We start from the raw sequence: 15,586 nt of genomic DNA, 5'->3' as shown, positions 1-15,586 counted from the left end.
GGATGCCACTATTTTCTGTTAGGTATTTATCACTAACTCTTTATCTTGACCGTGTAGCATTCGGAGTGAATTCATCTTCTTTTCAAGCCTAATTTATTGCCCAAGAACATGCCAAGAGATATCAGTCAGAGTTTCCCCTGGCAGCAGAAACCATCTTGAAAAGTACGTACTCATGGTTTCAGTGCCTGATGTGAAACTGTAATTGAACTATACAACCAATTTTCAGAGCTCTGGGGTTCAGCTGAGATGTATGCCAGGAAGTGGTTATCAAATAAGCCGGAAGTCTTGCAGAGCATTCCATCTTCAGACTGCGCCACCGAAGTTGATCTTGATCGTGGTGAATTACCTTAAGTGAAAACCCTAGGAGTCCTTTGGTTCCCCGTGGAGGAAGTGTTTAAGTTTCAAGTCAACCAGCCTGCTGAGAAACGTGACCAAACGAAATGAAATTCTTTTAAAAGGGATAGCAACATTGTTTGACCCTCTTGGCCTGTTAACACCATACACTGTCCGAGTACATTGACTGATATTAACCTTTATTTGGCTGTTTCTCTTGACAGACATTCTCCTAAAGAAAGACTTCCCTACAATGACAAGGTCATCTGTCAGGAAAGACCTTAATCTCCTTCTGAAAAAGGCCAGAGCTAAATCAAATAAAGAAAACCACCTGAAGGTCAAGAAAAAGAATGAAAAATAATAAAGGACAGGAACACAGTTAAACTGTGAAAGTTCTCTCTTAAAACATTTTGTTTATAAGTTTCATGAGTTACTGTTTCCACGAAGGTTGTGGTGTATGTTTTGAACAATCAAGATTTAACTCTTGTTTTATAATTGTTTATCATGTACAAATAAATACAGGTTATCAGGTATTGGCAAAAAGTGACTGATTTTCTGTGTTTCTTGTAACTTAGATGATAGTTTTTACTTGTGATGAAAATAAATATGAGAATACTTGAGTTCCGTTCCGGCAGTTATTCTCTGAAATTATCTAACCTAAAAAGGATGAGGGAACTGAAAAGCTAAAACCCCTGTAACTGAATTTATCTGGTAAAAATTGGAATAACCTAGAAACAGCTGGAAATTAATGCTCCTTCTGCACTGGTTTTCTGTAAGGTGAGAGCAAGACTTTTCTAGAAAATTCTAGAAACTGTGTAATAAAAAAAGCTGGAAAAAACCTTACTTCATGCCAAGCTCAATGATTTCTGGAAAAAGCTGACAAATTGTGTATCTCATTAGCATGTTTCATTAACATTCTAGAAGTTTCTAGAAATTTCCAGAAAACAAAAGATGTAAATTCTAGAAATTTCTACAATTTTTTTCTGGGATTTTTCTAGAAAAATTCTATAAGTTCCTAGAATATTCCAGATTTGTTCTACAAGGGTATTGCTAACAAAAACATGATTCTTGTTTTTGTTGGGTATGTGAAATGCTACAAACAAAAAGCCTGTTAAGATTCATGGTAAGTTACTAGCTTAGCCTTGTTGTATACATCTAAATAATTTGATGAAATAGTTGAAATCACCACTTCCTCTAAGGAGTATGCAAGAATTTCATCGAAAATCTAGAAATCTACATTTTGAAATAAGCTGGAAAAAGCTGGAAAAACTGATTTTATCCTAGAAAGTAGTTTTGTGATTTCTGGTATAAGCTGGCAAATTCTAGCCGATTCTACCCTAATTAGCACGTTTCATTAACATTTTACTTTAAAATATGTAGCATAATCAATAAACATATACCAGTCAAACAACTATCTAGGAGGGAAGTAAAGCTTAAATCAAAGCCATGGATATCAAAAGCTTTATGAAAGTCTATTCAAATTAAAAACAATTATTATAAGAAATACCTTAAGACAAAATCTACCTATTACCATACAAAATTTAAGCTTTACAGGAACAAATTAAACCATCTTCTAAAAATAAGCCAAAAACAATATTATAATCAATATTTTTTCAAAACATTAAGGATGGCAAAAGGATCTGGAAAGGTATTAAGCAAATAGTAAAATTTAAGCTGCAAACTAGCCAAAGGCTCATTCAGATTGTAGAAAACAACTTATAAATAACTGAACCTAAACTTGTTGCTAATGCATTTAATGATTATTTTGCCAATATTGGTTAAAACCTAGAAAGTGAAATACCAAGTGTATCCAATAGCCCAATGGTATAACTGAATAATCCTGTATGTAAGAGTTTTTATTTTTTTCCTGTAACTTGTAGTGAAATTTAAACTGAAATATCTAAGTTAAAGACTGGCAAGTCTGTAGGGCCATTCAGCATTCCAATTGATAATTATACTACAAATGCTAAAAGCCTATAATATCAAAACCTTTGGAGAGTTTTTAATGCTTCTTTTTTTAACTGGAGTTGTTCCCAGTGATTTTAAAATAGCAAATGTTGTACCTGTGTTCAAGAAAGGATCACAGTCATCCTTGTGCAATTACTGTCCTATCTCCCTTATCTCTGTCTTTAGTAAGCTCCTAGAAAAACTTTTATAAAATAGACTAATCAAATTCTTAGAAAAAACAGTCTTATTTGAAAACCAATATGGTTTCAGAACTAAGCACAGTACTGACCATGCAATTCTTTGCATAATTGACAAAATTCAAAATGCAATTGATGATCGAAGCTATTCCTGTGGTGTATTCCTTGATTTTACCAAAGCATTTGACACCGTCAATCATCAAATTTTGATTAACAAACTAGAGGATTATGGTATTAGAGGTCTTACCAAAGATTGGTTTATTTCCTACCTCAGTGGCCGACAGCAAGTTGTTACTGTCAATAATGCAACATGCACAAACTGTAATGCAAGTTGTGGAGTACCACAGGGATCAGTACTTGGCCCTCTGTTGTTTTTACTACCGTATTTACCCGTGTATAAGTCGACTCGATGTATAAGTCGACCCCCGAAAATCCTGAGAAATTGCCAATTTTATCGTATATCCTTTGTATAAGTCGACCCTAATTTTTTTGAATTATCAAGTATCTTTTAGGATGAAATGTGAGTGAAAGTCAAGGCTGAGAGAGGAAAAAACAGCAAAGATTCTTCACTTGTTATCGAGCGTGCCGCCATTTTGTTTGCTGAGCAACCTCCCCTGCTTCTCATTCCAGGCACTGGTAACAAGCCACAACAATTTTCTTTAAAAACTTTGTTACAATTTATTAAAACTTTTAAAAAACAATGCGATTATATTGATTTACTATTTAAAGAATAAAGATTTAATGTCTCAGAAAACTGGGGTTTCGTCCATGTTTCCGATTTGTGAAACATCATATTCCTCGCATTTCCGTTTCTTGATGATAAAGGATTGGAAATTTACGATTTTCTCCTCCAGATCCTCGGGTAGTTTCTGTGCAATCTTTGTTTTTTGGCGAAGCACAAGATCGTGTCGTTTTAAGAAGCGTGAAACCCAATTCACTGTCCCTTTGAAATCCACAATGTTCATATTCTTGGCAATTGACAGGGCACGCAGACGAATCATGTTTCTTGTAACAATGTAACCAGACTTTCGTTGATCTTCTATCCAGGTGACTAGTTCGTTTTCCAGCTCTGGCCACTGACAGGTTTTCCCTCGATCAGCACATTTTGACTTCGGCATTTGAGATAGCTTATCAGCATTCTTTCTCCAGTCTCTAACCAGCTTCTCGTTCACATTATACTTCCTGGCGGCCGCACAGTTGTTCGTTTCTTCAGCAAATTTGATGACTAAAAGCTTGTACTTAGCGGAGTATTTCATTCGTTTAGGCATGTTGAGAATCGTTTGAAGAGATATAACTTATAATTGTTGCGAGTTGCTCGTAGTTCTGAAAATTGTTTATAAAGCCGCTCTATTGAATCTGACAACATTAGACCAGAAAGGTGTGATATCACACCTATTGAAAGCAATTGAATGGACTTGTGATATTTTAGCGTCAATAAGCAACGCGTAAACAATCAATTGAAGTTGATTTTTATACCCGGTGTATAAGTCGAGGTCGAATTTTTAGGGTGTAAATTTGGTCAAAAAAGGTCGACTTATACACGGGTAAATACGGTATATGTAAATGATTTCATTGTTGCTCAGATATCTTTGAATTTCATCTCTTTGCAGATGATGCAAATTTGTTTTATGAAAGTAAAACTTTCTCTATGCTAGAATCAAACCTAACTGTTGAATTAAATAATATTCCCATATGGCTCTGTGCTAATAAGCTCTCACTTAATGTAGAAAAGTCAAATTTTGTAATTTTCCACGCACCTAAAAAGAAACTACAATGTCAGAATTTCATGCTGGCTATAAATAAGCAACTTAAGCGAGAGTTCTGTATAAGGTATCTGGGCATCCTAATTGATTCACACTTGAACTGGAAACACCATGTTGAATGCATTGTTAAGGAAAGTAGAAGAAGCACTGGTATCCTTTCTAAACTTTGTTATTATGTTGGCCTAGATATTTTATTAAGCTTATATTTAATAATAAGTTCTTATATAGCGCATATTACATAGCGCATATTATGCACTTATATATCCTTTTTTGACCTATGGAATAATTATCTAGGGAAATACCTATAAGACCACTTTTCAACCAATTTTCATTTTACAAAAAAAAAAACAATGCGATTAATTACCTTTTCTAGATTTGATGAGCACTCTAGTCCTTTAATTAAATCTCTTGAAATTATAAAAATCCTAGACCTAGTAACTTTTCATCTAGCAATCTTTATGTATAAATATCATAATCAATTATTGCCACCAGTCTTTAATTCTTTTTTTAGTAAAATTTCACAAATCCATACCTATAATACAAGGCTTGGTGCAAAACAGTCTTATTATCTTCCAAAAGCAAGAACAAATTATTCAATATCATTATAAATTTTTCATTCTTGTATATTTTGGGGTGAAAAAATTAAGTTGTTGTTGTTGTTCTAGAATATTGTAGAGTTTTCCAGGAAAGAACATTGTTAAATTCTAGAAATTTCCAGAAATATTTCATCATATTTCTCTAGAAATAACCAGAATGTTCCAGTCTTGCTTTGCAAGGGTACCTCAATAAGCAGAATGCAAAACAAACAGCAGATACCATTGAATCTTGAATCGTAAGCAGCTGGTCTACCATTAGCTAACACTGACTGCAATGCAACTGGACAACTTTTGAAGGGTAGCAACAAAACAAAGAAGCAGCAAATCAGATCATTATGGACACGATCTGTTCAAGAAACCACCTGATAGAGAGGGCTATCCATCCTTCCCAAAGTCTTGTAATGACACCCACTTACCAGACTTCAATCAAGGACAGCTAAGTGGCAAATTTATTCTGTCTCCTCTTTGGGCTTAAAACATTATTGTCAGTTTTTCTTGGGAAAGAACCAACAGATACTACCTAACAAACTTCTTGATGGTGAAATAACTTAGTTATGGACTTTTCTAAAGCTTTTGATGTTGTTCCTCACCAACATCCAAATAATAAACTGGATTATTATATGGCAGACATAGTCACCACAAACACTGGCTAACGAATTGGCTCATAAACAAGGAAGAGTCTGTTGTGGTTGATGGTGCCTTATCTCGTCCAGTTTGTGTATCTTCTGGTGTCCCACAAGGAACTGTCTGAAGACCACTGATGTTCTTTGTATAATCATATAAATGAAATTGGTAATGATTGCTCCTCCACTCTACACCTGTTCACAGATGACACCATCCTATACAGTGTTATAGAATTGACAAATGACGCTGCGCATTTACTATCCAATTTATCCAAAATTGAACATCGGTCACAGAAATGGCTTATGCAATTTAACCCAAGTAAATGCTTTGTCATGAGGATAACCAGAAAACATGATCCTGTTATCCATGATTACAAATTAATGGGTCACACGCTACAATCAGTGTCACAGCATCCATATCTTGGAATTGAACTATCTTCTACACTAGATTGGAGATATCAAATTAACAGTAAGGTAAATATAGCAAACAAATCCCTCAGCTTCCGGCAAAGAAATCTTGGCAACTGCCAAGAATTAGCTTATAAAGAAGTAGCTATAGTGAGACCTCATGTAGAATATGCAAGTCAAGTATGTGATTTCTGAATGGACATGCAAGCATATAAAGCAAATAAAAGATCAATCCAGAACCTTGATGTTTTAAAAATAAGATTAAAACACTACTTTTTAGAGAGGTTTTTAGTAGTAAGTTGACCACCTTTTTTCTTTTTATTGTATACATTTTCCTTAGTTAATCTTAGCAAGTAGATTGCATCTTATTTTAGAAATTAATTTCTACGACTGTTGTATACTTTCTTTAATAAATTAAACGTTTTTTATTTATAGAATTACAATTATTGTAAAGCGCCATTGAGCCCATGGAAATGGCACTATATATATTCTTATATTATTATTATTATGCTTTACTGTACAGCTTGTAAACCGTCTTGACTGACATATGGAGACTTCCTGCACTGAGAACATAATCCCAACAATATTCTTGGCTTTCAAAACATTTGGTAATTGCATTGTCTTTTACAGCGAATTTGCTGGCCTATGGGAAACCCAAACAAATTAGGACTAACTAATTAGATGTGTTAATTACTAATTCTTGACAAACTTAAAAATAAATTTTTTTCTCTGTGATCATAGCAGCTTGCAAGTACTGCAATTTAATTAGTATAGGTGACTATGTTGACAGAAACTGGTCAGAAGCAGGATTGACAGGAGACTCACGTACAGAGTGCGAGTGTGTGAGTGTTTATGGGCTTGCAAGTTGATTGTGATTTTCAACTAATTAAAGGTGAAAAGTGGGTTTTCTGTATTGAATTATCTTTTGTAAAACTTATAGCACAAGATAGAAGAAAGCATGATCTTCCAATTTGGAAAGTCATGCTGGAAACAGGAAATGTAATCAGTGGCAACAGGAATTGGATTAATGGTAGACAACTTCAGGGCTACACTGAACTCAGCATAGAGAGAAAAAGAATTCTAGCAGTAAAGAGGCTCTGCTTCAATTGCCTTCTGCAAATGACTGTAACACCACAATTTCTTGAGATGTTGCTTTCAACATTACACCGTCCTAGATCTCTGATTGTCAAAGCCAGGAACCTGGGATGACCACATCACATGTGAGAAAATTTACAATGATACATCCTGTGGATGTTGTTAGGGTGGCAGGATACAGTTTTAGAGCTTTGATAGACAGCATTGCAAGCCACTCTCATATGGATCCCCTACCTTCCTACTTTTACCACTCCTCAGTAGGATGCCTAAAATGCATGCAATTCCACAATTATTGGTTTCTGCTCCATCAAACCTTATACCAATTGTAGATGGCCCCTGCTATTAAGGCTTTTGCAACACAGATTCATATTGGCAGTTAATTCTCTTCTAGGATTAAAAGAACTCCTCTAAAAGATCACTTCTATGCTGTTGGTGCAATGAAGAAGGGCAAATCTACCAATGCTGACTATGAAGATGACCTTCTTTTATTTCTTGGTGTTGAATCAATTTCTGATGTCACATTTTTCTCAAGACTCCAAATTGGAGAAGCAGTGTTCCACTCAAGAGCAAACAAGAGAGTTTCCAGAAGAAACAATTACACCATTGCTTACCAGCAGGGAGACAGTATATGTTATGGGTACACTGAAGCATTCTTTTCTGTCAGGAATAATCCAAGTGTGGCTTGTGAGGCTGTCATTGCTCCTATGTCAATGTCTGGTTGGCATGTATGTAAAAGCCATGAAGTTCTGGGAAGTCTAATAAGCCACATTGTCTGTCTCTATGAGCCAAACAAGAACAGGTCCACAGTTGTCCCTCTTGAAGACATTACCGACATATGTGTTTATATCAAGTTTTCAGACTGTGATGTGAGTTATGCAGCACATTTCCCAAACCAGATTGAAAAAGACTTAAATTTATTCTTGGCTTTCCCTTAGCCCCAACTGTAGTAAACCTAAATTCACCTTGACTGCGATACTAAAAACTAATCAACAAAGACAGATTTTTTTCTTGATTTTTTAACACTTCCACAGTAGTTACTATATCTCCATAATTAAACATGGGTGAAGAGATTTTGTCCATTGAAGTGAATCTCATAGTTATGGTTGATCATAGAGTTTCATATCATCTCTTATAACTCTTATAGTTCAAACTCCAATCAAAGTTCGTGGAAGTTCAACTTGAAAATACAACAGCAATCTTCTGCTTTGATTGCTCAATCTTTTAGTAAGTTATGAGTGCCAATGCATAATTTTTTACTCAAAAGCCATTTTTATCACAGACGGAGTTTGTAAGAATTAAGCTGTGAGTAGGTTCAAGAGCTTTAATTGAGATCAAACATATAGTATGTAAACTATATAAACATATACCTTAGATTGATAGACTAATCACCTCAGTCTATTTTTGGTCATGTAAGCCACAGAGTGTATGGGTAAAACAATTGATTTGCATAAATTGTTGCACAACAGCTAGAATATGATGTAAAGATAATTATTACAACAAAGTCATATAACTTGTCAAAGGGTTCAATAACCAACAGTTAACTGTGTTTTGCATCACGATTACTTGGAATAAATTGACATGTATTTAACTCTTCATTATTGAAGGATAGTTCACCAATAATTCTTTTTAAACAAGACACTTGTCTTGTCACTTGCTGGTTCTTCGATATGATGTAGGCCTCTTTAACCCAAACCATTGGCTTGTTAATTCACATCTCAACAAAAGTTTTGCTTTGGTCTCACAGTTTTCTACGAGAGCCTCGCCTGGAAACTCTATGGGAGAAAATTTCACCAAGGGTCTTTGGCCCCATAGAAATCCCATATAAATTAATCATAAAAATTATGGAGACTGTATGGGAGTGAATTTCTTGAAGAGCTTTTATAAATTCAGATTGAATTTTATAAAATAATCATAGGGGAGTCTGTGGGACTTGAAAAAATCATATCAGCTGATATGGGAAATCTATGAACTATTGAACAGTGGACATCCCTGTATCATTCCCGTAGAAGATGTAGAGCAAGCAAATTTGTTACTGCTATGGGATATAATTTATATGGAAATTGTGTTCCCATAGCTTTCCCATACAATAGATAGCTTTTCTTCCTATACATTTCCATACATTAAAATGTGGCAAAATTGAGTCCCATACCAGTTCCATATCTTCATCCAACCTTCCCATACCATTTCCAGATATGGGTCATATAATTATGGCCCATGTTTGGCGATATCGCTCCCATACTTTTTCTTTGGTAATGGCAAAGGCGTAGTTTTATTCATGTGGGGTTCACCAGATTGCAGTAAAAAACTAGTTTTGTTCTCTTTTGGAGATTTCATTGTGCTGGGGCATTCAAAATAATTTTATGCATAAAGTCAGCTAATGTATTGAATATATTAAATTAACTATCTGATATCCTAAAGTTCAAGTTGTCTCTGTTAAATTCTCGGTTTAAGAGATTTTGTATGCAATTTCCAGTCTCTGTCTAAATTTTATCGCAGTTGTTTCCCCTTTCTGTGATTTCTGAGTAGTTTTGAGTCTTCAAATGGATCCGATTGCACTCCTCATTGGTCAACATTAAAAAAAACTACTGCAATGTTAGCTTTAAACTTCCACTGACTAATATCACATGAGGACAAATTACAGAAAACATAGACTTGGTCAACAATGGAACCACATGTCTAGTAACCTGTAGTATAATTTCTCTCAGAACTTCTCATAGACAATTCCTAACTTAAATCCAATTTAAAATTAATTATGGATGATAGCAGCTCTTGTATTCCAAATTATAAGTAAAAAAGTCATGGAAAAGTTTTCTATTTACCAAGCATTTTAAACAAAAATCAGAACCATCTCCAACACCTTTGTCACCAACATTTCTGTTACCATTACCACCTGTAACGTCACCGCAACATAAATTACTCCGTGTTGTGTGGTGCTCCACGCCATGAAGCTTTTTTCTGCAGAGCCAGCGCGAAGGCCTATCAGAAATTATCTGATATCTCCAGGCTATTGCAGAGCAACAGAAAGAAACAATGAAGTGTTTTGACATGCTAGTCACAGAGCCCTTGAGATTCAACAACCAGCTTTACCATCCAGTCCATCTTTGGATGCGTCAACTACATTGTTTGCCATCATGCATGGGAGGACAAACACGAGGATATGCTCCTTTAACTGCATCACACTTAGCATGAAAAAAAATTTTGCTGCCTTTAAGTCCTCCACCCTGCCACTCGCTGGATTTCTTCTTAGTTGCCCTGAGTTCAACTCCTCAGCTGCACTCTGTAAACAGCCAACTGGTCTGCCTCCTGCCAGTTGGGATTTTCAAGCACTTAGTGTTTATTCAAAATTTGTTTCTCTCTCTTTCACATTGTAGTTTTTTCCAGGACATTCAGATGGATGCAATGTAAAGGGGAATTTGGATCAACCTTCCCCCCTACATCTGGTAACAATGGAACAGATCAGACTAATGTTAAAAATGTTTCCATAGCACAACTGCCGTAAATCCATTGACGGCTATCTCCGTAATAGAAATGAGCACACAAATAGGTAAAGCTGCTGTTAATTTATTAACATTTTATTCAGTTTTAATTTCTACGGTAAAATAAATTAGATTATAATGTGAATTAAATATGACATTTCTACAAGGGTCTCTAATGAGTCAATGTTGACTGATCAAAAAGAGTGAAGAGTAACTCTGCCTTTGTTGTCAATGGAGAGGTACAAGTTATGATTTTTTAACTATATTTTGTGTTTACCCACATACTTACATACACTGCTCAGTATGACAGGTGCATTCTTGAGTTTGATTCCACTTGTTTCTCTTTGGCAGCCAGGATCTCTGCATGCAATTAATTGCATGCACAGGAGCTAGTTGTGTCATGTCTGCAGACTGGCACATAAAAACAGATAATTTCTGAAATCAAATTAAAAACCTCGAAAGGTTTGCCAGAAGAGAAATGTGTTCAATGTTGTGTTTTGATTTCCACCATTTTTTCCTGCACCGTGTTATGACAGATACAAGACATGATTAAAGTAAATCAGCTGCGCACATAACAGTGTCAGCCCTTTCTTTCTTGTAAGAAGCCTCGTACTCAAACTTTTTAATTGATATATTGAACTGCTGGTATATTTAAAACTATTTAGAACCAAAAAGGTGTTGCAAGTTGTGAATAGGAGTAGGGGTAATGAAACTTGAGCAGTAAGCTGCAACGTTCCTATGACAAAAGAGTTGCTGACTTTTCTTACTGCGATGCAAGGCACAATACATTTGCATCCTCAATAATATCATACCATATATTTAATATGAATAAGGAGGACAGAATTTTTTTATAGTACAACTAAAGTAATTCCTTTTTAAAAGGATTCCATGTTTTTAGTGGTGGTGCATGACTATGCATTGCAGCTTATAACATGAATCTTATCTAAAGGAATACTAATTCCTTGGACTCTTGACATGGCACCAAGTATACATTTGTAATTTTAGGCTCATTTTGTTAGGAGGATTATGACCATTTCTTGTAAGTTAGCCTTTCATTAATAGTTTTTAATATTTCTACAGGTGCAAAGTCTGTCACCATAGATGGACAAGGGCTCAAAGTGGTTTTCTGAATTGTCAGACAAAGGTGAGTTGTCTTCCTCAAAAGAGTAATCAAATTTTTATCTCTCCACAATCATTCTGCTGATGTCAAATTCCTACTTGATATAAGATAAATACAGTAGTTTATTGTGAATATTTTACTGCAAAAAGTACAAGGACTCATGTGTAGTTCTGCATGAAGAATAGTCAAGGTCATTTAATCATATTTATTACATATAATCCTGGTAATCATAACATATACTAGGACTCTTTTGGTGTTGTTCTCAGGCACAAGTCCGAGATTAAGGTGATTCTTTCTTTTAAAGAGGATACACTTAACATGGTGGCAGCAGTTTACAAGAACCATTGAGCCAAAGGAAAACTACATAAAATGTCTGATGACGAGTCTTCAACCTCAAACCTCAGCTATTTCGATTAGATTGTTCATTACATGGTATCCAGAAATTTCCCCAGCTACGTTCGTACTGAGATTCTCATAATCTTATCAGTGTTGAGAGATTCATTCTTGACGAAATGAAGGCATTTTTGGACTAAACATTGCAGCAGACTCAGATTAATAGAGAGACAGTCTATTACTGGTGAAGTCTTTACAAGGGAGTTTTGGCGAGCAAGAGATGACAAAAGTCTGATTTGCAGGCAACAGAAAAAGAAAGGAAGTGCGGTCAAGGCAAGCAGCCCCTCCAAACTTGATGAGAAGAAGCCCTATGAAAAGCAGAAGAGGTTACCTACGAGGCAGGAGCCTCTTAATGTGATCATAGGGACTCTTGTGAACAAGAGTTGCCAACTTGCACCATGCAGAAGCTAACCAGAGCCAGTGAGCTTGTTCAAGCTCAAAAGGGGAATTAAAATCTTCACTAAATGCCACAACAAACAAGATGTGGCCTTTCTTGCCTCTAAAATTTCTCCAGGGGAGCCCCTGTGCACTGTGCAGCAAAATGTAGAAGGAAGAGAGCTTGACATTGTCAAAGCTGAGTGCCAGATGTTTACACCAGCAACATGGGAGAAGTTCATCGAGCTGATCAACTTCGTTCATATTAGGTTAAGCAGCAGTCTAAAAAGTGACATCAGTATTTGCTTTGGTTATAATTTCATTTGGATTTCTTTAATGTTTTTGTCTTATGGTCCAAAAGCTGCACAAACACCCACAAGATGCCTTCACCCTAGCATTAGGGCTGGCAACTCATCGGAAATTTTAGCTCACAAAAGTGACCTGCAAACAATGCTACACCACTTCTTCATATCCCAGAGGGCCACAAAAGCAAAAAAATCAACTGCTGCAAGAAGCTGTGTTAACTGTAAAGCAAAAGGCAAGAAAAAGCTAAGAGTTACCCAGTTGGGACAAAGTTCAAGTACATTCAGTGTGGAGTCACACGTTGTCAAGATCTGTGCTTTAGAGAATATCATGCAAACATGTAAATATTAATTGTTGACATCTTTTGTAGCATATTTAATAATAATGATCGGTTTGTACAAATAGAACTTCAAGTTACCCTGGTATGTATTATTGCTTCATATTTCCAAAGTATTTCCTAGTGTATATTGAACTCACCCAGATATTTTACATTTTAATGTGAGATGCTTTTAAAGCAACAAAACACATGCAATGGTGGAAAATTTGAATTTAAGCAAAGATACATTTTCACTAAATGTTATTGCTTAAACTTTACTTCTTTCCTTGATATGACTTTGAATTTAACTAAAGCTTTACTTTAGCATTAATTTTGTGGAATTAGCAGACTCTATGAAAGGCTTGTAATGTACTGAGCATATCTGTTTCCACTTTCACTCCCTAATTGGGAGCAACTCTCCAATTACCTTTTGGAACAAAAGAAAATTAGCAAGAGAACCCCTTTATGATAAATATTTATTGTATGATGCACCATTTGGCATTGTGTACTAGCCAAGCTGCCAATCAAGTAGATAAAATGGAGAAGTAGACAATTGTTAACAGACCTGTACTATTACTTCTCTAAATCTGCAAAACGTGTTGATAGGCTCAAGGCTATTCAAGAAATTTTAGAGAGCCCAAAGTTGAAGATAAAGGAGACTGATGCATTCAGTTCAGTGGTTTGCTTTCTATAGTGCCCTAGAAACTGTGTACAGGTCACGGGATGCCCATGTAACCTATTTTGCTAACCACAAGAATGATGCCAAGGCAGTAGATTTTCTCAAGAAATTAACTCTGGTTGTGAATGGGGCAATAATGTTTTAGCAAATGGATATTATTCCCTGGGTAACACAGCTAAACGGCATATTTCAGAATGAGGATCTAGATTTTTCAATTATCCAGGCGTGCATTTCCACCACCCTCAGTGAAATTGCCAAAGTGAAGGAGGGAAGTGGCTACTATACAAAGAAACTCGATGAATCCTTGAAACAGGATGAGTCTGGGAAGCGGCATATGGGTGCTGGTGGCCATGAAATTTCATATTCGGAAACTCAAATAGCTCAGGCTATCAAAAGCAGAGATGCTTTTATTGACAATCTCACTGAGCAGATAAGTGCTAGATTTCCTCAGGAATCACAGGATCTTGTTGATGCATTTGCAATCTTAAGTCTGAGAGGAGTGTCTTTCATGACAGCTGAAGAAGACCTTTGGAATTATGGAAATAATAAGTTACTGAAACTGTTTAATCACTATGAATCAGACAAGGCAAATGTAGTCAATGGAAGAGTAATTCCTGCTGTAGTTGATCCTATGAGAACCAAGATGGAGTGGTCTTTAGTACCCAACTGATAAGTTGTCCATGCTGTGGAGTTGCATTTTCAAGTTTCATCCAGAAACTTTTCCAAATTTGCTGAAGTAGTACAGCTGGCCCTTGCTCTTCCACTACAAACAGTTGATGTTGAGAGAGGATTTAGTGCTCAAAACTTAACTGAAACTGCCCATAACACCATCACCACAACAATGTTCCTCGATGGAAGCAGATAGACAACAAGAAGGTGAAGATGAAAATGAATGTGCAGAGAACACAACTGAAACAGAAGTTGAGGAGCCTACCAGAGTCTCAGACATAAACAATCCTACCTCCAAAAGAAAAGCTGAAGAAAGTTCATTTCAAAACAGAAAACAAATAAAAAGCCAAACAAATCAAAAACAAAATAAATACAATGAAAAAATGAAATCCACAAGACCAAGTGTAAAGAAATTTGAAGTCAATGATTATGTCTGTGTCAAAATTGATAAGATTGATGAAAGTACTGCACAACATCCCAATGTTCTATTTGGGAAAATAGTTGAAATGGAAAACACATATGCAAGAATAGCAACCAAATTTGGTTTAATAACAACTCTCATTTCCCCCTCAAGATTGACAAAATGCTCAAGCCCAAATATTGTTTTTGAAACTATTAAAGAAATAATGTTTACAGCAGCATGTAAAATGGCAATGGAACAATAGAAAATAAAACTGCTTTCAAGTTTATTTTTATATTTGTTGTGTTTTATAGCAATAGCCAACCATCTTATTTTTTTTTTCAAAACCTATCTTCCTTTTTTCTGTTCTTCAATCTGCAAGTACATCTGAACCCTGAACCTAACCCTAATCCTAACCCTAAAACCTTATCCCTAACCCTAAAACCTTATCCCTAACCCCAAACCTAATCCTTAACTTTAACCCTTAACCCTAACCCTAGATCTAATCCTCTGATTGACTAACTGACAGAATCAGGCTAATTGCAGTGAAGATCTTGCTCTCTCAGATTGTTATATCCTTATCTTGACAAAACCCAATATCTCTATCATTGTTATCAATAAAAAAACAGTTAGTTACCCCATAGTAAGAGAAAAAAATATTGTGGTGCAAAATTACCCAGGTTAAAAAAATTGTACCTAGTGAAAAATAAAATTTACCTTGGAAAAAAAATTACCTGCAACATATACATTGTAAGCACGAACCTCAACAGCAAACAAAGTCTTATTTTTCACAAGTGGTCTTGATCTGGCATATGGTATTTCACGGACTGGACTGGACTGGACTGGACTAGTAAAACGCGGACTAGTAAAGCGCGGACTAGTAAAGCACGGAC

The 15,586-nt window shown here is 35.6% G+C and overlaps 2 protein-coding genes across 2 annotated transcripts; both read left to right on the top strand.

Moving 5' to 3' along the window:
* The first annotated feature begins 7,201 nt into the window (after nt 1–7,201).
* On the top strand, nt 7,202–10,901 carry LOC111320971 (uncharacterized). The gene has a single exon (XM_088724633.1). It carries the CDS (start codon nt 7,400–7,402, stop codon nt 7,895–7,897), a length of 498 nt encoding a protein of 165 aa, XP_088580759.1. The 5' UTR covers nt 7,202–7,399; the 3' UTR covers nt 7,898–10,901.
* A 598-nt stretch (nt 10,902–11,499) lies between these two features.
* LOC148728425 (uncharacterized) lies at nt 11,500–15,019 on the top strand. The gene is made up of 2 exons (XM_088724632.1): nt 11,500–11,582; nt 11,863–15,019. Exon 2 carries the CDS (start codon nt 13,773–13,775, stop codon nt 14,292–14,294), a length of 522 nt encoding a protein of 173 aa, XP_088580758.1. The 5' UTR covers nt 11,500–11,582; nt 11,863–13,772; the 3' UTR covers nt 14,295–15,019.
* The last annotated feature ends 567 nt before the right edge of the window (nt 15,020–15,586 follow it).

The sequence above is a fragment of the Stylophora pistillata genome, chromosome 6 (assembly GCF_964205215.1).
Source record: "Stylophora pistillata chromosome 6, jaStyPist1.2, whole genome shotgun sequence".
Taxonomy (NCBI): Eukaryota; Metazoa; Cnidaria; class Anthozoa; order Scleractinia; family Pocilloporidae; genus Stylophora; species Stylophora pistillata.
Note: the sequence above shows the minus strand (reverse complement) of the source record. Positions and strands in the feature narration are given on the sequence as shown.

What these genes read in the sequence shown, in the direction of transcription:
- LOC111320971 (XM_088724633.1), top strand. Translation starts at nt 7,400, where the DNA reads ATGAAGAAGGGCAAATCTACCAATGCTGACTATGAAGATGACCTTCTT.
- LOC148728425 (XM_088724632.1), top strand. Translation starts at nt 13,773, where the DNA reads ATGGATATTATTCCCTGGGTAACACAGCTAAACGGCATATTTCAGAAT.